We start from the raw sequence: 21,576 nt of genomic DNA, 5'->3' as shown, positions 1-21,576 counted from the left end.
CAGTGGCAATGTAGCCTACTGTGGCTATTTGATCATAACGTAGGCCACCCAGAGTGGCCTACCATTAAAAGCAATGGAGAAAATGCATCCCATAACATTTTAAACCTGATTCAGGAAACTAGGCATATGTCGCAAGTCACGACTTCACAGGAGAACCGTTTGCATGTAAAAACTTTTTTTTTTTAATCAAAATGCGGTTTTTGGCAGAAATTCCTTCTTAAACATGTGAACAGAAAAACAGAAAAAGAGCGCAACCTTCCAACTAGTCATGATTGGCTGAGATAATGAGTGGGCTGGACATGCCGAGAGAGGAGAGAGGATTGGTCTGCCATATAGAAGCCTTCTGTCTATTTGAGCTCATCAGTCTGTGTTGGTAATCCTGTTGAACGCTGTTTTTAAAAATATGTATTGTGTAGTGGAGCTGCATAAGTGTTGCTCACCACTTTCTGGAGGATCAAGTTTTGAAATCAGTGGAATTAGAGTATGATAGCTAAAGAGATGGATAAAACACTTGTCTCCGGATTACATCTTCAAACTAAGGGAAACTGTGGTATGGCAATCCTGACAGGGAGACGCGTCAATCATGCATGATAATGTAAACAGGTAAGATTGTCTAGTGTTAGCTGTTAGCTACATAATTACCTCAATTACCTCGACACCGGTGCCCCCCGCACATTGCCACATTGACTCTTATCTCTTACTTTTTTAGTACCAGTGGTAACTACAACTAAGTATCTTGCTTTTCATCCAGACTCTAACCTCAGTGGTGACACACATGTGGAGCAGTCAGTGAGGAAGGCCTCAAAACGCCTGTTCTTGCCAGAAATGGCCTACCCACTGAAGATCTAGTCACAGTCTTTACTACACTGGTCAGGCTTTGTCTGGAATACAGTGGAGTGCGGTTAGTTGGATGCAGTAAAAAGCAGCAAGCCCAACTAGACAGGGTGCAGAGGAGGGCCTTGAGGATCATCTCCAGAGGTGGAGCAGTCCAACCACAGCTCCCATCACTGCAGAGCATGCGAGTGGCAGGCAGCAGTGCACCTAGTGAAGGACATGCACACTCTTGACCATCCACTGAAAGAACAGCTCCCTCCAAAAAGGAGGTAACTGCACCACCAGGCTCCTGAGAAACAGCTACGAACTGTCCTGTATAACTGCCCGTACGAACCGCCTGCGAAACGCCACTCCACCCACTGCTGTCAGACTGTATAATAACTCTAGCTCTTAAATGGTTCTCCCAAAAGTTCTCCTTCCATCCCTCTAAGTGAGCATTTCTCCTTTGCAAAGATAATCCATCCTCCTGACAGGTGTGGCATATCAAGAAGCTGATTAAACAGCATGGTCATTACACAGGTGCATCTTGTGCTGGGGACAATAAAACTGGTTGGATATTAATCTCTGAGCAAACAATTTCTGTACTTACAGCATTCATATTCATTAATTTTTGTTATGTTTTTGCTTTGGAAGAACGTATTTTTTTGTATTGACGTTTGTGACTACATTTCCCATTTGAATTTGATATACCATTTCCGAGATTCGTTTTTTGTACATTTTCTAAAAGTACATACTCAGAGCTTAAAAATTATATATCATACACTGCAGTTGGTGGAAACATGCTTATTTAAAATGTGATAAACGTGTTATTCCACCTTGTAGACAAGTACCATGGCATTCTGCTCGAGAGCTCTTTTTTTGAATACGCCCATTCAGCATCATTCATACCGTCTTAAGCTTTAGTTCAACGCATCTCTAAGTATTCACGTCAGGCCATGTGCTAAACTAAGTGATTAAGGTAGTGTAGGAAACAAGTGGTTGAAGTAGTAACTTAAAAGAAGGTACATCTCCAGGTAAAAATACACTTTATCTAGTCCTTGGCCTATATCCTAACATGTTGTTCTTCACATTGTTTCTGGTAAATACACTATATATATCAAACTATACACTATATATATATATATAACAACAACAACAAAAAAGATGTGAAGATGGGCCATTAGACAGGGCCGCCTTGTTTCTTGTTTAGCTCCTAAGCAACTTTGTAGTTTTATTTTTAAATGTTCTTTCTCATGTTATTAGCACAGAAATTTTTTTTGTATTATTATATACAGCGGGAAATAACTTTCGGATATCAAATAGGCAGTAACTCACCAGCATTTCGACCAGAAATACAACTTTCCTAAATTGGAACCTTTGTTTGTACGTTCCAAGGCGATTGAACTTATCCCAGAAACTGCACCAAGACGCCGCCGGCGGAGAAGAAGTATTCGGAGTGGACTTTTAATCCGACTCAGGAGGCGTGCACACCATCCACCGCTTCCGAGTATATTACTCGCTTATCCTGTTTGGGATAGGGGGCAGTATTGAGAATTTTGGAAAAAATATGTGCCCATTTTTAACTGCCTCCTACACCAACTCAGAAGCTAGAATATGCATATTATTGTTCAGGTTTGGATAGAAAACACTCAGAATTTTCTAAAACTGTTTGAATGGTGTCTGTGAGTATAACAGAACTCCTATGGCAGGCAAAAACCTGACAAGGTTTCAAGCAGGAAGTACCCTGTCTGACAAGGAGTCGTGCGTCTTGCATCTGTTTATTGAAAAGTAAGGATCTTAGCTGTAACGTGACAATTCCCAGGGCTCCGATAGGCTCTCAGAACCCGGGAAATACCTGAAGGTTGACGAGGCAGCCTCAGGCTGAAACACATTATCGCCTTTGGCAAGTGGCGGCTCAGAGGACCTTTGAATGAGGCGCGTGCACGATTCGCTCCTGAGGAGAAATTTTATTCGGCTGTTTAGGCTCAATGCATATTCCCGGTCGGAATATTATCACTTTTCTACGAGATAAATGGCATAAAAATTGGTTTTAAACAGCGGTTGACATGCTTCGAAGTACGGTAATGGAATATTTAGACATTTTTTGTCACGCCAATGCGCCATGCGCGAGACCGTGATGTTGCATTCTGATAGTGTCTAGAACTCACGAACAAAACGTCGCTGTTTGGATATAACGATGGATTATTTGGGACCAAACCAACATTTGTTATTGAAGTAGAAGTCCTGGCAGTGTATTCTGACGAAGAACAAGCAAGGTAAGAACATTTTTCTTATAGGAAATGTGATTTTGGTGGAGGCTGACCTGGGTGGGTGTCTAAATAGCTAGCCCTGTGATGCCGGGCTATGTACTTAGATTATTGCAAAATGTGCTTCATCCGAAAAGCTATTTTAAAATCGGACATATCGAATGCATAGAGGAGTAATGTATCTATAATTCTTAAAATAATTGTTATGCTTTTTGTGAACGTTTATCGTGAGTAATTTAGTAAATTGTTAGTAAATTCCCCGGAAGTTTGCGGGGGTTATGCTTTTTCTGAACGTCACATGCTAATGTAAAAAGCTGTTTTTTGATATAAATATGAACTTGATTGAACAGACATGCATGTATTGTATAACACAATGTCCTAGGTGTGTCATCTGATGAAGATCATAAAAGGTTAGTGCTGCATTTAGCTGTGGTTTGGGTTTATGTGACATGATATGCTAGCTTGAAAAATGGGTGTCTGATTATTTCTGGCTGGGCACTCTGCTGACATAATCTAATGTTTTGCTTTCGTTGTAAAGCCTTTTTGAAATCGGACAGTGGGGTTAGATTAACGAGATTCTTGTCTTTAAATAGCTGTAAAATAGTCATATGTTTGAGAAATTGAAGTAATAGTATTTCTAACGATTCAAAAATCGCGCCACTGGATTTCAGTGGCTGTTACGTAGGTGGGACGAGTTCGTCCCACATGCGCCAGAGAGGTTAAGTTCAGTCCCTGGACAATAAAGTTGACGAGCTCAGGGTGAGGAATCTCCTTCCAGAGAGGCCTCAGGGACAGTAACATGCTCTGTTTCACAGAATCATGGCTCTCTCCAGATATACTGTCCCCATCCATACAGCCAGCAGGGTTTCCAATACATTGTGTGGATAGGGATAATGAACTCTCTGGGAAGAAGAAAGGCAGAGTTGTATGTTTCATGATTAACTACCCATGGTGTGATTGTGGTAACGTACAGACACTCAAGTCCTTTTGTTCAGCCGACGTAGAATACCTTGTGGAAACTGAAAACTGCATATCCTGAGGCTGCATTTATTATAGCTGGGGACTTTAATAAAGCAAATCTGAGAAGAACGCTACCAAAGTTCTATCAACACATTGCCTGCAGTACTCACACTTCAAAAACACTCAAACGTTGTTACTCTCCGTTCCGGGATGGCTGCAAGGTCCTCCCCCGACCTCCCTTCGGCAAATCAGATCACGACTACATTTTGCCCCTCCCTTCCCATAGGCAGGAAGTACCCGTGCTAAGGTCTATTCAACGCTAGTCAAGAGTGTTTTGATCTCGAGGACTGGGACATGTTCCGATTTGCCTCTGAGAATAACATTAACGTATACACTGACACGATGACTTCAGTGTATAGGGGATGCTGTTCACACTGACGATTAAAACCTGACCAAAAACCGTAGATAGATGGGAGCATTCACGCAAAACTGAAAGCGTGAACCACTGCATTTAACCACGGTAAGGTGACTGGGAATATGATTGAATATAAATAGTGTAATTTTGCCCCCTGCAAGGCAATCAAACAAGCAAAACGTCAGTACAGAGACAAAGTAGAGTCACAATTCAACGGTTCCGAAACGAGACATACAGTGCCAGTCAAAAGTTTGGACACAGCTACTCATTCCAGGGTTTTTCTTTATTTTCACTACTTTCTACACTGTAGAATAATGGTGAAGACATCACACCTATGAAATAACACATATGGAATCATGTAGCAACCCAAAAAATGTTAAACAAATAAAAAAATATTTCAAATTTTTGATTCTTAAAAGTAGCTACCCTTTACCTTGATCAAAGCTTTGCACACTCTTCACATTCTCTCAACCAGCTTCATGAGGTAGTCAACAGGAATGCATTTCAATTAACAGGTGTGCCTTGTTAAGTTAATTTGTGGAATTTCTTTCCTTCTTAATGCGTTTGAGCCAATCAGGTGTGTTGTGACAAGGTAGGGGTGGTATACAGAATGCAAACAACTTTATAACAAAATGATATACGAACAATACCTGTACATGAAGCTAACGTTAGACTCTTACCCAAATACATGGATGGATGCTTCATGGCAGACTGGAACTTTTTTGATAAATAAAGCTGCAATATGTAACTTGGGCGACCTGACCAAATTCACACATAAATGTGTTATAGATCTGTCACTCATTGAAAGCAAGTCTAAGAAGCGGTAGATCTGTTCTATGTGCGCTATTTCTATGTTTCCCGTTCTTAAGTTTTGGTTTTGTACAACAGCTTCCAACAGCTGAATATACAATATTTGTGACTGGTTTCAGGAAACTGGGAATATATTGTGCATTACTACTTCACAGGAGAGGCATTTGAACATAATTGTTTTATCAAAATGTGTTTTTTGCCAGAAATACCTTCTGGAACATATGAACTTTCATGTGCCTTAATATCAAACTTGTATGCCATCTGTAAATACAAATAATATTGTTAAATTACGAGGGCAGTTGGTTTAGCTACAGAAAAAGCCAGGAACCTTCCCGCTAGCCATGATTGGCTGAGATAATGGATGAACTGGACATGTCGAGAGATGTGTCACATCTGTCGTCAGGAATGGACCAAGGCGCAGCGGGTTGCGTGCTCATCATTGTTATTTATTAGTGAACACGAAAAAAAACAAATAAACACGACAGTACAACAGTCTTGCAGGCTATACTAAAAGCAATGCAAAAACAACTACCCACAAAACCCAAACCAAACACACACCCAATTATAGGACTCTCAATCAGAGGCAACTAGAAACACCTGCCTCCAATTGAGAGTCCAACACCCAAACCTAAACATAGAAAACTAAACTAGACAGAACGTAGAAATACATACAAAAACACAAACCCTCTGCCACATCCTGACCAAAACTAATACAATTACTCCCTCTGCTGGTGAGGACGTGACAAGATGAGTCGGATTGGTGTACCATGTTATACGCATCTGTCTATAACATGAGCTGGTCAGTAGGTAATTACCGGAAAAAAAGATGGAGGAAGCGGACAATAAAGTGGATTCTGAATCTAATGGGGGTAGAATCAAGGAGAATTGGAATATTCTCCAAAATAATGGAACATGGAGCAAAGTAGTGTACAGTGATGAGAACGTCCCTTCGTATCTTGTAGAAGTACGGTTTATTAAATGAGGAGCAGCTGATCGGATTACCAATCTTGAAGAATCCATTGAAGATATCCAAACTGGTGGAGAGAGTGCTGGGTAAAGTGAAGGCTGTGAGGATCACAAGGCGGGCTTGTTTAGATTTTTTATGCTTCTACGGAACAGAAGGGACGTGTGTTGCTTCTCACCCGATTTGATACGTTGGAAGGCACCTCTCAAGGGGGCGTCTTGTGGGAAGTCGATGTTGAAGTATTCCTGGAGTGATTGATGCAATTGTGGTGGGAACCATGAAGTCACGTCTTTCGAATGCCCGACAAGGATGAAAGAGAATAAGGTGGCCAAAGTCAGGGCTGTCCAGAGCATTTCATATGCAACAGCTGTTAAAAGGGTTGAGGGTTTGAATGATGCTCCTGAAGAGTCCATGGTGGTGGAAAAAGCCAGCATTGCAGGCTGCAGGGGTTGCCTTTCACCAGCAGGACCCTGACATTTTAAAGGTTAAGATGGTGGACTTTGTGTCCTTTATAGCTATGGTGATTAACCTGTTATGGCTAGGGGGCAGTATTTTCACGGCTGGATAAAAAACGTACCCGATTTAATCTGATTATTAGTCCTGCCCAGAAACTGGAATATGCATATAATTATTAGCTTTGGAGAGAAAACACTCCAAAGTTTCTGAAACTGTTTGAATGGTGTCTGTGAGTATAACAGAACTCCTATGGCAGGCAAAAACCTGAGATGCTTCTGTTCAGGAAGTACCCTGTCTGAACATTTCTTGCCCTTCTTCATTATCTCTATCGTTTACAAAGGATCTCTGCTCTTACGTGACACTTCGCACGTCTCCAATGAGGTCTCATAGCCCGGGAAAAACAGGAATGACGTAATTCAAAGCCCTGGCTGAAACAAAGGAGAGCAAAAGCTAAGTGGTCACTCAATGGACTAAGCCTTAGGCGCGTGACACGCCCGCCCCCGGCTTTCGGTTTTTTCCTCAGTTTACAGACAGGCAGATTCCCGGTCGGAATATTATCGCTTCTCTACGAGATAAATTGCATAAATATTGGTTTTAAACAGCGGTTGACATGCTTCGAAGTACGGTAATGGAATATTTAGAATTTTTTTGTCATATTTTGCGTCATGCTCGTGGCCGAGATTTAGCGTTGGGATAGTGTCTAGAACGCACGAACAAAACGTCGCTGTTTGGATATAACGATGGATTATTTGGGACCAAACCTACATTTGTTATTGAAGTAGAAGTCCTGGCAGTGTATTCTGATGAAGAACAAGCAAGGTAAGAACATTTTTCTTATAGGAAATGTGATTTTGGTGAAGGCTAAACTTGCAGGGTGTCTAAATAGCTAGCCCTGTAACGCCGGGCTATGTACTTACATTATTGCAAAATGTGCTTCATCCGAAAAGCTATTTTAAAATCGGACATATCGAGTGCATAGAGGAGTTCTGTATCTATAATTCTTAAAATAATTGTTATGCTTTTTGTGAACGTTTATCGTGAGTAATTTAGTAAAATCACCGGAAGTGTTCGGTGGGAATGCTAGTTCTGAACGTCACATGCTAATGTAAAAAGCTGGTTTTTGATATAAATATGAACTTGATTGAACAGACATGCATGTATTGTATAACACAATGTCCTAGGTGTGTCATCTGATGAAGATCATCAAAGGTTAGTGCTGCATTTAGATATGGTTTGGGTTTATGTGACATGATATGCTAGCTTGAAAAATGGCTGTGTGATTATTTCTGGCTGGGTACTCTGCTGACATAATCTAATGTTTTGCTTTCGCTGTAAAGCCTTTTTGAAATCGGACAGTTTGGTTAGATAAAGGAGAGTCTTGTCTTTAAATAGCTGTAAAATAGTCATATGTTTGAAAAGTGTACGTTTTCGGATTTAGAGGAGTTTGAATTTCGCGCCCCGCCCATCATTGGATATTGGAGCAGACGTTCCTCTAGCGGAACGTGTAGCACTGCCAAGGTGGAGAGACGGTCCAGGAAAATAGACGTCATTGTGGATGCGGCGGAGAGGTTCCTGGGACTGAAAAATTTCTCAGCGGAGGAGTTACATGGAATATTGTCACAAACGTACCACCCTCTCAGGCCCTAGAGCTTGAGAAGGGAGATATGGATATTTGAAAGAAGAAAGAAGAGTGAGTTTTTGTTTTTGTCAATGTACTATTTTTATTTGGGTGGATTAACCTCTCTAGGGTAGGGGGCAGTATTTGCACGGCCGGATATAAAACGTACCCGATTTAATCTGGTTATTACTACTGCCCAGAAACTAGAATATGCATATAATTGTTTGATTTGGATAGAAAACACCCGGAAGTTTCTAAAACTGTTTCAATGGTGTCTGTGAGTATAACAGAACTCATATGGCAGGCAAAAACCTGAGAAGATTCCTTACAGGAAGTGCCCTCTCTGACCATTTCTTGGCCTTCTAAACTCTCTTTATTGAAAACTGAGGATCTCTGCTGTAACGTGACACTTCCTACGGCTCCCATAGGCTCTCAGAAGGCGGCAGAACATTGAATGATGACTTTGCAGGCCATGGCTGAAAAACAGTAGCGCATTTGGATAGTGGTCGATCAGAGAACAATGAGACTGGGGCGCGCGTGCACGAGAAGAGTCCATTTTAGATTTTTTGTATTTGAACGAAAACAGGGTTTCCCGGTCGGAATATTATCGCTTTTTTACGAGAAAAATCGCATAAAAATTGATTTTAAACAGCGGTTGACATGCTTCGAAGTACGGTAATGGAATATTTAGAATTTTTTTGTCACGAAACGCCCTTCGGATAGTGTCTTGAACACACGAACAAAACAGAGGATATTTGAACATAACTATGGATTATTTTGAACCAAACCAACATTTGTTATTGAAGTAGAAGTCCTGGGAGTGCATTCTGACGAAGAACAGCAAAGGTAATCCAATTTTTCTTATAGTAAATCTGAGTTTGGTGAGTGCCAAACTTGGTGGGTGTCAAAATAGCTAGCCCGTGATGGCGAGCTATCTACTCAGAATATTGCAAAATGTGCTTTTGCTGAAAAGCTATTTTAAAATCGGACATAGCGATTGCATAAAGGAGTTCTGTATCTATAATTCTTAAAAATAATTGTTATTTTTTTTGTGAACGTTTATCGTGAGTAATTTAGTAAATTCACCGGAAGTTTGCGGTGGGTATGCTAGTTCTGAACGTCACATGCTAATGTAAAAAGCTGGTTTTTCATATAAATATGAACTTGATTGAACAAAACATGCATGTATTGTATAACATAATGTCCTAGGAGTGTCATCTGATGAAGATCATCAAAGGTTAGTGCTGCATTTAGCTGTGGTTTGGGTTTATGTGACATTATATGCTAGCTTGAAAAATGGGTGTCTGATTATTTCTGGCTGGGTACTCTGCTGACATAATCTAATGTTTTGCTTTCGTTGTAAAGCCTTTTTGAAATTGGACAGTGTGGTTAGATTAACGAGAGTCTTGTCTTTAAAATGCTGTAAAATAGTCATATGTTTGAGAAATAGAAGTAATAGCATTTCTAAGGTATTTGAATATCGCGCCACGTGATTCCACTGGCTGTTGAGTAGGTGGGACGATTTCGTCCCACATACCCTAGAGAGGTTAAGTTAGTTTCCCTATCACGTATGGATTTTCTTTTTACATTGTTTTTGTTTTTCAACCCGTCCAGATGGTGGCGGCTATACATATTTTGGGGTTGTAGTCTGCCATAAAACCCACAGAAGAAGATGTGTAGGTAATCCTTTCTAACGCTGCTTTTTTGAAAGATATCACATAGTAGAAATGCAAAAGTGTTGCTCTCCACTTTCTGGAGGACCGAGTTTTGAAATCAGTGGAATGCCGATTGGAATTAGAGTATGATAGCTAAGGAGATGGAGACAATTCTGGTGTTTGATTGCAAATATGCAGAGGATGTCAAAAAGAGAACACTGAAGGCTGTTGTATAAAACACCTATCTCCAGATTACATCTTCAAACTAAGGGCAACCCTGGCATCCATCACAGAGAGGGAGAAGTGTCCATCCAGGTATACGGGTAAGATAGTCTATCTAGCTACATTTTCAGATATTATACTTTTTAATTTTGTCAGGTATTCATTTTCATTTCAAGTTAAAGTGTACTGTTAGCTAGCTGGCTATCGTTAGCTGGCTGGCTCGCTAGCTAATATTACGTGTATGATCTGTGTAGTAATATTATTTGTATCTCAGAGCCATTTGCATTGCTAGTTATAGCCTAATATTAGCTAGCTAACATTGAACCTGGTTGGTTAGCTACCTGCAGATTCATGCAGGGTAGTAAAGTTGAGTTGGGAATATGGTTAATTGTTTAGCTAGCTAACTAAATGTCTAAACAAAAGACTCCACTATGCAAGTAACCATTTCAGTACACCTTCTGTATCCTGTGCATGTGACAAATAAACTTTGATTTTATTTGATATAGTATGTGTTTACCAGAGACGGTAATGTGAAAAACATGACCTGCACTAAAGTCAAATTAGGATATAACGTTAGGCCAATGAGACAGTGTCCAAGTTCACATGTGAATCCTTAAAGAGATGGGTGAGGCTAAGGCTTTAGAGGGTGTGAATGACGCTGAATGGGTGTCGACAAAGTAGAGCTCTCCAGTAGGTTCACCAAAACATTTTAGCAACCAGGAAACTATTCTAATTTTAGCAACCAGGAAATGGCATAGCAATTTCTCTATAGTACATCTAAGTAAAATGTCTTCTGTTATTTGCATTTCTTCTGCTCAGTTTTCTTGGGAAGTTGTGTCATTTCGCTCCAGTTCACACTGACAGTGTACCATCACTATAAGAAAACTGTCAAGGATTTGTTCATCATCTGATTCATTTTCAGTCAGAGAGTCAGCTCGTCTTCCTCCAGAAAGAAGTAAATCACGACATTCTTAACAATCAAGGCTAGCCAGGAAGAATCCTTTGTTTCTCCATGAGAAATAAACCTAGCTCGTCATCATTTATTTTTCATTCATATTTGCAGATCACCTACGTGTTTGTTATTGAGGCACATGAAAGTACACATGTTTAATAAGGCATTTCTGCCCCCCCGAATAAACATTGTTATGAAAAAATCTCCTTTGAATTAGGAATGTCGGTTTTACAGCACTTGAGCGATCCAGACACATTTGTTAATAAAACAGATGAATGCAACTGTTAATGTCAAATTGTTTTGTGTTCTACTTGTAGCCCTGGTTGTCCTGAAAACTTAATTGCGAGGCTAAATATAGGGGTTGGACATGCAGATAAATGAAAGTCAAATAAATGAAATGTCGATTTTTGCTGAAGTCTCAGGTCTGATAGGATTAATCCCACTTTGTAACACAATACCGTGTTAAGAAATCCGGGGGGGGTGAATATTTATGATAGGCACTGTAAAGGTCGGAGTCAGTAGTAACATATGAATATGATGCAATATCCTCTTCTCCATATCTCCCTTCTAACAGCTGTGTCTCCTCTCCATCACTCCATGTGTCACACTGATGTTGTTCCCTGTGTTGGTGGGGACCCTGGGTGAATGCTTGCATGAAAATCTCAACGCAACTCAGCTCAAGTGATCACTTCCCGTCTATGTTACAGAACCAACATCCACTCTAAGCACAAGAGTCCAACAATTATGCAAGATAAGACACTCAGGTTGTGTTTACACAGGCAGTCCAAATCTGATCTTTTGCCCAATTATTGACTCGAGCTGATCTGATTGGTCAAAAGACCATTTAGTGGAAAAATATCCGAATTGGTCTGCCTGTGTAAACACAGCCTTATATACACTTATCCTGGCAAGTTGGTCTCAATAGATTGTTAACTATTCATTATAGACATCCTGCAAACCTAGTTGGAGTCCCATGGTGTTTGTGGGTGTGTCATTTCCAATGACCTATACATTTGGCGGAGCAGAGCCCCTTAGTGTGTCTGTGTCCTTTACCTGTGGTGGTGCCCCGTGGTTGAGGCTTTCCTGTGAGGAGAAGTGGCTGTGACTACGTCGGCGCGACAGCAGACGATGATACTGGCGCTGGTACTCTTCCTCTTCCTCCGAGTCCTCCAGGCCATACAGTTGTCCGCTGCTGCGGAGGTGCCCATTGTTGGCACTGCCACCTGAAGACTGGCTCATCCTGGACAAGGATCGTGCCCGCATCATCCAGTTCTCTGGGTACGGCACCTCGTCTGTCCGGATAGAGAGTTCATAGACGGGGGGGCCTAGTGAAGTTATTATTACGGAATCCATGTTAGTGTAGGAAAGAGCAAGAGATGTTGTACCTAGTGTAATAATGTGTACCTTTTGGGTGATCAGTTATATGCTACTTCTAGCAGAGTGCATTCTTGCCAGAGTGCATTCTTGGTTCAAATAGTATTGGAGTACTGGAATACCATATTGAGTGCCAAATAGGTTGGATTTGCACTTTTGGGACTATTCCATTTTGCTCCAGGAAAGCTCAATCAAGCACAGCAAGGGTTGCAAAGCTACCAGTAATTTATCAAAGTAATCTATGGCAATCTATGGTAACTTTGGTCATTTGTACTTGAATAACTTAAAAAATATATATATTTATATATAGTATTCATTTTTTATATCTATGCTCATATTGTCCATGAGTTTTGGTTCAAGAGAAAATAGCCTAATTAATTAAAAAAGCATCTAATAAACAATGGCATTGTTTTCAATGAGCTGCATCTCTTCAATTTATTGACTTTTTTCACAACTGCCACCAGTTTGCCGCCAAAACATTTACAACAAAGACATATTGAAGTTGTAAAAAAATATTTCATGCTGAAACCCTAATATTAAACACCAATGGTATTCACTAAATTGATGGTTTATATTTAGGATAATGTTTTACAGCTTTATCATTCTATTTTTTATTTAAAAATCATCAAATTGAATTATTTTATATATTTTACGTGGCCACACAGAGGGCCAGAGATAATCAGACATGTGATAATCTAAAGTACCCGAAAATGCCACTAGATGTCATCTGTTAAAATGAATTTTAAAAACTTGAATGTTACCAAACCTCTGGTAGTGTAATGGTAAACTTGGTAAAAGTTACAGTAATATACCCTCCCTTTGCAACCCTAAGAACAGCTAAGGCTTGACCTATGGCTAAATTGTGTGTATGTACTTTGTGTCCTAATATCAATGACAACATACAATAGAATAAGAATATGTTTATGTTAGTGGGGGTGTACGTCTAACACACGTGGCGTAGTCCTCACCGAAGCGGGCCGGCTTGTCCAGCAGACTCATCCGGCGGCTGTGGAGGACCTCAGTGTTGAACTCGGGGTCTCTCTCACCCTGCTCCTCCAGGATCTGCTGGAACATGCAGGCCATGTCGGCCTCGGCTGTCAGGGACTCCCGTGTGCCGCCCTCCAGACTGCTCTGTGGACTCTGGAGACATCACCACCACCATGTCAGTACTTCTCTAGGCAAGATTATTTTAGAAAACATTTGTTTTTCACTAATGTTTGTCATCGTGCCATTGTGGTGTTTTGAGCCCGGCTGTGCTAATTGCAAACAAGCGTAAAAATTTGCCACCTTTAACCGTTCTACCAGAGTTTCACTGCGATTCTGCTAGTGGCATGCGTCTATCAAAAATGATGCAGTGACCAAAGATTATCAGAGGGATTTTCAGGCTGAACGAATGGGGAATCCATTTCGAAGACAGCTCTGAAGTGATGTAATAACCTAATGTTAGCTAGCTTGCTAGCCTAGCTGGACAAGCTGGGTAAGTTAGTTAGCTAACTTAACATCCTGTATTAAACTCTGAAAGCCATCAGCTAAATCAAATAGCTATCTTTTGGTATACACAGTCAATCAATTTAGCTTATGCCATGATACTGGTAACTTAGTCATTGCTAGACTGTTAGCTACCTTCAGCAGAGTAAACATGTTTGTTTGTTTGTTCGTTCTATCTTTGACTGACATTAGCTAACGTAAGCTAGCTAATGTTACTCTTATTTGGTATCTCAATTTGGTAGCCAACTATTCCACCCTTGTTTGGAAATCACTCAATTACTAAAAATATAATTTTTGATATAGCTAACTCACTCTCTGTTTGTGTGTTGGTAGCAATGATGAATGGATTTAAATTGTCTATGGTTGGTTAGTTGATTCTTAGCCAGTCTCAGCTGGCTAGCAATCTTGCTGCTAATTTAGTGACGCTAGTTAGCTAACAGCAAGCTGACAATATTGAAATGTCCATGTTAGGTATGCTTAGCTAGCCAGTCTAATAGAAATCAATACAATTAGTGGGGTGGCTAAATTGTGTATGGTTCTGTATTCTGTTGTAGGTGGTACAGAATCTGATTCCACCAACATGCTCTTCTAACCCCTAGCTCTGCACAAGGTGAAGGTAAGTTAGACAAAATATTTACAAGCTAATGGCTAAAATAGCTGTATTTACAGTAAGCATGGCATAAACAGAAATTGGGTAGTGTTTGTATGGTTTGTGCTATGGGGTTACAGGTGGTTAGAGGTAGCCTGAGGACCTTCCAGACCATGTAAGCAATTTAGTCTGCCCCTCTTCTATTTTTACCTTTTCTTTTTGTAAAAATCACATTATCTGGAGTCATTCCACAGTGCCCTGCTAAAAAATACCCCAAAGCGGGGGCATTTTGGGTACACAAGCATGAGGAAGCGGACACACCTTGGGTACACAAGCATGAGGAAGCGGACACACCTATGAAGGGGCACTGAAAGGTATAAAATGAAGACTACAATAGTAATGTCACAACCACCTCATTCTTCTGTCTGCAGATTCTCAAAACAAAACACAACGACATGTCTACAAAATTCCCCTGCAAAGGGCTACTATTGACAAGAATGATCTGTCAAAGTCAATGGGCTGGGGGAGGTTTACAGACAGTACTTTGAGATGAGGAAGGGGTTTTGGTTCTTTAGCCCCCCCCCCATCAGCCCATTCACTTAGATGACTGAGCTTTCCTGTCAAAAGCAGCTCCCAATGTCTCCTCATTATCCTTAAACAATAAGATAGCCGGTCCCATTCGGTTGATACCTTTACCAACAAAAGTGTGTTGCACTACGTCACTTCCACAAAAAGAGTAAAATGCTAAAACCACAACCATGTCTTTCCAGGACTCGTGCAGTACCAGCACATTTTCTGCAAGAGGGCTAAACGGTGGATAAGAGGCCCAACACCACTTTCGTCAGTCTTATACAGCTGGCCGTTCACTGCAGACAGGACAATCCCATCGCCATAAGCCCAAAGAGTCCAGCCCACCATGCCGAACACAATTGCCAGTGTACCGAAGCCGGATAAAGGACTATGACTGTGTTTACACAGGCAGCCCAATTCTGATATTTGACCAATCAGTAGGGCTGTCCCCAACAAAAATAAATCTTGGTTGACCGAGAGTCGTCTGTTATTTTGATTGGTCAACATGTATTTTTCCACATATGGACACACCCTATGTTTGAAATAAATCAAATATACTGTATGTAGGCTACTTTTCCTGATACTTTAAGCACTGCAATTATAAATAAAGACACAAATTACTAAAGAGGGAGCCAGAGATCATTATAGCCTAACCAGAAGAAAAAAAACAGTTCCCGACCCCCCTCCCGCTGCCAGATGCTGCTGGCCTTCGCAGATTCTGCCATTAAGCTCATGACGTTGCCTGTAATAGGCTACACCAGTGGTCTGCAACCTTTTCCATTTGTAGTGCCATGTTATCGTACCATTTCTACTGATCTGCGTGCCAGTTATAATTTTCATATGCATATTTTCGTGGAACAGTTTTAATTTCAAATAAAGTCTTCATATCTCAAAATCAATGTCACGTAGTTAATCAAAATTCTATTTAAATGAAAATTATACAAATCTAAAAGTAACTTCTATTGCCATTACCAATATGTAAAAATAGCCTATATAAAGCCAACAACTTAAAACATTGACCCGCAGGTACAAAATCTAATAAAAATAAATATCCTATAAATCAAATTGGCTACACATGGCCTGTCTGCAAGGAACTTGAAACATTATATCAACTATTAACTTGGGTCAGGCCTGAAACTCATTCGTGCAAACTTGCAACATTGTTTGTAGTGGCAGAGTTTGCAGTGCCAGTGAGCTCTGGACAGACATTGCTGTAGGCTATTATCTCAAGCGATAAGAAGTAATGAGGTAGGCCTTTTTTATTTCCACCGGATCAGAGCATGACATTTGTTCCCCTTTAATGCTGAGTGGTTATCAAATAGGCTACGATGAGGAACTATTGTCATTCTCAATGGATGTAAAAACATACTTAGTTACCTAGCTTTTTGAGGCGAAGAACAAATTACTTTGAGAAGATCCAGTGATGGTGAGTTAAGACAATCAGAAATAGTATCAGATCCCTAAATGGGCACATTTATTAGCCTACAGGCACATTTATTGCGCGCAGGCCAGGTAGTCTAGGTCTAGTTCTATACATCATCAGGTGCGTATCCTTACTCAAGATTGAAAGGAGCGCTCCAAACAAAAGACAATGAATAAATTGACAACACAGAAATGGAATGAAATGAACCAAAACTTTAACCTCCCAAGTGTAGACTAGGTTGTGAGCTCTGCAAACAACGTGTCCACTCCTACAATGACAACGGTAAGACTGTAATAATAGGCCTCCCGAGTGGCGCAGTCGTCCAAGGCAGTGCATCGCAGTGCTAGCTGTGCCACTAGAGATTCTGGATTCGAGTCCTCCGACACATTGGTGCGGCTCGCTTCCGGGTTAAGTGGGCATTGTGTCAAGAAGCAGTGCAGCTTGGTTGGGTTGTGTTTCGGAGGACGCACGGCTCTCGACCTTCACCTCTCATGAGTCCGTACGGGAGTTGCAGCGATGAGACAAGACTGTAACTACCAATTGGAACCCACGAAATTGGGGAGAAGAAGGGATAAAAAAACAATATACTTTTAAAAAAATAATACAAAAACATACAAACAATGTATACAATAAAAAATAAACACTGTAATAATAATATATTGAATGCATTAACAGAAATGACCATAACCAAACAAACATTGTAGCTTAGAAATTATGGTAATTAACGGTAAATGTAATACTGGTGATACTGACTCCTGAACATCTAATCAAATGGGTGCCCAGAATATTTGCATTGCCCCCCCCAATTTTACGCGACTGCTACTCTCTGATTATTATCTATGCATAGTCACTTTAATAACTCTACCTACATGTACATATTACCTCAATTACCTCGACTAACCGGTGCCCCTGCACATCGACTTTGTACCGCTACCCCTATATAGCCTCGCTATTGTTATTTTACTGTTGCTCTTTAATTATTTTTTACTTTTATTTCTTATTTTTTTAGGTATTTTTCTTAACTGCATTGTTGGTTAAGGGCTTGTATTACGTGTGACACGTTTTTCTTGCTCCCCATTTTCCCATGTTAGTGTGTTTGTGTCCTAGGCATTACAGGTGTACTGAGTTGCGGCTGACGATGGTGGGCGTGGCTTCGGTCCGGAGTCCTGGCAGCTGTAGCTGATTGACAAGAGGATATCTGTTTGCCGTGTGAGAAAAGCGAGAGACCCTTGTTTTGTTTGACTAGTTGAGGATTTGATGATTTGTTGTTTTAATTTATCTTTGTTTGTGTTTCAGCCTGTCCTCCTGAGGTACTCCACCCTACCTAGGTCCTGGAGAAGGGAAAAGGTAGATCTGCCCATGGGTGTACATTCCCACGTAGATAACCCATTGTTTTATACACTAGGTTAGCCGGGCGGGTGTCACCCTTGTATTTTCTTGGAACCAGGTAGGACAGTGGGTTAGGGTTTAGTGTGTTAGGAAGGATTAGGTGTGTAGAAGAGGGACCTCTTATTTTCATTAATTGGACCCCGATCCCAAACATTCTCTTCTCTTACCTTCCCTGTTTTTTTTTTCTCTTACTGATACTTTCTGGGTGTTTTTATATTTGTTTAATTGCTTCACTAAACATCCCCCGAGGGCTATCCTTGAGTTGTGGTCTGGTTATTTCCGCTCATTACACCCCACATTTCTTCCCCATCCATCTGGTTTACCTTGTGTGCGTAAGCACAGGCATTATCGTCTCCTCAGACGAGCTACACCCGAGGGGAGAACGTAAGAGCTTGTAAGTAAGGACTACACCTGTTGTATTTGGCGCATGTGACAAATAACATTTCATTTGACTAGTGTGCCATCAACGTGGCCTCTGCAAAAGATTAGTCCACTCAGACAGGTGTCTAGTGTGCCATAATTTTTTATAAATATATTTGCCAATCGACCAGTTGACTAAATGGGGTCAGCCCTACCAATGAGATCAGTTCTGAAAAAGATCTGATGTGATTAAAACCAATTAGTGGAAAAAATATCAGAATTAGTCTGCCTGTGTAAACGCAGCCAGTGTGGCTCAGCTTAAGACAATGTAGAACACACAGCAGGCTGCTGAGGGGAGGACGGCTCATAATACATGTCCGGAATGGAGCGAATGAGATTTGATGTATTTGATACCATTCCGCTCCATCCATTACCTCGAGCCCGTTCTCCCCCATTAAGGTGCCACAAACCTCCTGTGGTAGAACAGGCGTCTCCAACCCTGTTCCTGGTGAGCTATGCTCCTGTAGGTTTTCGCTCCAACCCCTGTTGTCAGTAACCTGGTTCAGCTTATCAACCAGCTAATTATTAGAATCAAGTGTACTAGATTAGGGTTGGAGTGAAAACCTACAGGAAGGTAGCTTTCCAGGAACAAGGGTTTGAGAGCACTGGTTTAATACCACCGTATAATTAATATGGATCTCTTCTATAAGTCTTTGAAATGTGTCTGCCCTCATGGATTAACATAATATATTTATATAAGCTGTACAGGGCTCCGCCGCATCAAACAGATGCTAGACATTCAAATATCCAAAGAATGTTTGTTTATTTGTCAAATTCTGAAGTGTAGTACAGGAAAGGAAGACCTAGAGTTACCTCTGCTGCAGAGGATAAGTTCATTAGAGTTGCCAGCCTCAGAAATTGCAGCGCAAATAAATTCTTCACAGAGTTCAAGTAACAGACGGACACATCTCAACATCAACTGTTCAGAGACTGCGTGAATCAGGCCTTCATAGTCAAATTGCTGCCAAGAAACCACTACTAAAGGACACCAATAAGAAGAGACTTGCTTGGGCCAAGAAATGCGAACAAGAAATCTGTCCTTTGGTCTGATGAGACCAAATTTGAGATTTTTGGTTCCAACCGCCGTGTCTTTGTGAGACGCAGCGTAGGTGTCCAGATGATCTCTGCATGTGTGGTTCCCACCGTGAAGCATGAAGGAGGAGGTGTGATGGTGTGGGGGTGCTTCTCTAGTGACACTGATTTATTTTGAATTCAAGGCACACTTGACCAGCATGGCTACCACAGCACTCTGCAGCAATACACCATCTGGTTTGGGCTTACTGGGACTATCATTTGTTTTTCAACAGGACAATGACCCAAAACACACCTCCAGGCTATTTTATCAAGGAGAGTGATTGAGTGCTGCATCAGATGACCTGGCCTCCACAATCACCTGACCTCAACTCAATTGAGATGTTTTGGGATGAGTTGGACTGCAGAGTGAAGGAAAAGCAGCCAATAAGTGCTCAGCATATGTGGGAACTCCTTCAAGACTGTTGGAAAAGCATTCCTCATGAATCTGGTTGAGAGAATGCCAAGAGTTTGAAAAGCTGTCATCAAGGCTACTTTGAAGAATATAAAATCTAAAATATATTAAGATTTGTTTAACACTTTCTTTGGTTACTTCATGATTCCATATGTGTTATTTCATAGTTTTGATGTCTTCACTATGATTCTACAATGTAGAAAATAGTAAAAATAAAGAAACCCTTGAATGAGCAGGTGTCCAAACTTTTGACTGGTACTGTATATGAGCTATTTGCTCATATACAGTACCAAGACATCTACTCAACAAGTACCGTTGAAATACTTTCAGCCAGTTGAGTCCAAAGTTTCTTCAAGAATGTCCTTTTCTATTTTGCTTATAAAATCTCAAATTGACAAAGTTGTAACACGACGATTCTCTTCACTGCAGATCTGACCCATCACACGACTCTTCAAGAGGGCCATTACTCTCCTTCTGTGATCAGCGGTCCTTGATGAGGATCTACCCATCCACAACACTCTTATTAATAATTAATTCAATAAAACAATGGGCCTTCATATACTCCAAGTATTTCTATGTATGTCATTTCTGTGGGTGAATTATGAAACAATTACTGTATGCAGATGTGTGAAAAATTGTGATGTAGATTTGTTTTTGCTTGACCTATACTGAACAAAAATATAAACGCAACATGCAACAATTTCAAGTCATATAAGGACATCAGTCAATTGAAATAAATAAATGGGGCCCTAATCTATGGATTTCACATGACTGGCAGGGGTGCAGCCCCTTGGCAGCCAGGCCCACCCACTGAGGAGCTCCGTGAACAGAGTGCCCAATGGTGGCAGTGGGGTTATGGTATGAGCAGGCACAACCTACGGACAATTAACACAATTGCCTTTTATCGATAGCAATTTGAATGCACAAAGGGATCATGAGGTCCATTGTCATGCCATTCATCCGCCGCCATCACCTCATGTTTTAGTATGATAATGCACGCCCCCATGTCGCAAGGATCTGTACACAATTTCTGGAAGCTGAAAATGTCCCAGTTATTCCATGCCCTGTATGTGCACCAGACATGTCACCCACTGAGCATGTTTGGGATGCTCTGGATCGACGTGTACGACAGCGTGTTCCAGTTCCTGCCAATATTCAGCAACTTTGCACAACCATTGAAGAGTAGTGGGACAACATTGCACAGGCCACAATCAACAGCCTGATCAACTATGCGAAGGAGACGTGTTGTGCTGCATAAGGCAAATGGTGGTCACACCAGATACTAACTATTTTCAGATTTATTTTAAGCTATCTGTGACCAACAGTCATGTGAAATCCATAGATTAGGGCATAATGAATTTATTCAATTGACTGATTTCAATACATGAACTGTAACTCAGTCAAATCTTTGAAATTGTTGCATTTTGCATTTATATTTTTCTTCAGTGTAGAGCACTAAGACTCTGTTTATCCATGTATAATTACCTCAATTACCTCGACTAACCTGTGCCCCCTGCATATTGACTCTGTACCGGTACCCCCGGTATATAGCCTCACTACTGTTATTTTATTGTTGCTCCTTAAATATTTGTTATTTTTTTCTTCTTTAATTTTATTACATTTGTGTGTATATATATATATATATATATATATTCTTACTTCAGTTTATTTTAGTAAATACTTGCTTAACATGTATTTTTCTTAA

The 21,576-nt window shown here is 40.7% G+C and overlaps 1 protein-coding gene across 5 annotated transcripts in view; it reads right to left on the bottom strand.

Moving 5' to 3' along the window:
* Positions 1-21,576, bottom strand: part of LOC115156213 (melanophilin) — a 158,227-nt gene that overhangs the window by 49,951 nt on the left and 86,700 nt on the right. For 4 of the 5 annotated variants that reach the window (XM_029703596.1, XM_029703594.1, XM_029703599.1 and 1 more), the window contains 2 exons: positions 13,475-13,646; positions 12,186-12,457 (listed from right to left, as the gene is read on the bottom strand). In XM_029703596.1, coding sequence (XP_029559456.1) covers positions 12,186-12,457; positions 13,475-13,646 — 444 coding nt within the window. The remainder of the gene's footprint in view (positions 1-12,185; positions 12,458-13,474; positions 13,647-21,576) is intronic. The other variant, XM_029703597.1, reaches the window with a different exon arrangement.

This window comes from Salmo trutta, chromosome 20 (assembly GCF_901001165.1).
Source record: "Salmo trutta chromosome 20, fSalTru1.1, whole genome shotgun sequence".
Classification (NCBI taxonomy): Eukaryota; Metazoa; Chordata; class Actinopteri; order Salmoniformes; family Salmonidae; genus Salmo; species Salmo trutta.
This window is presented reverse-complemented; position numbering and strand designations above follow the sequence as displayed.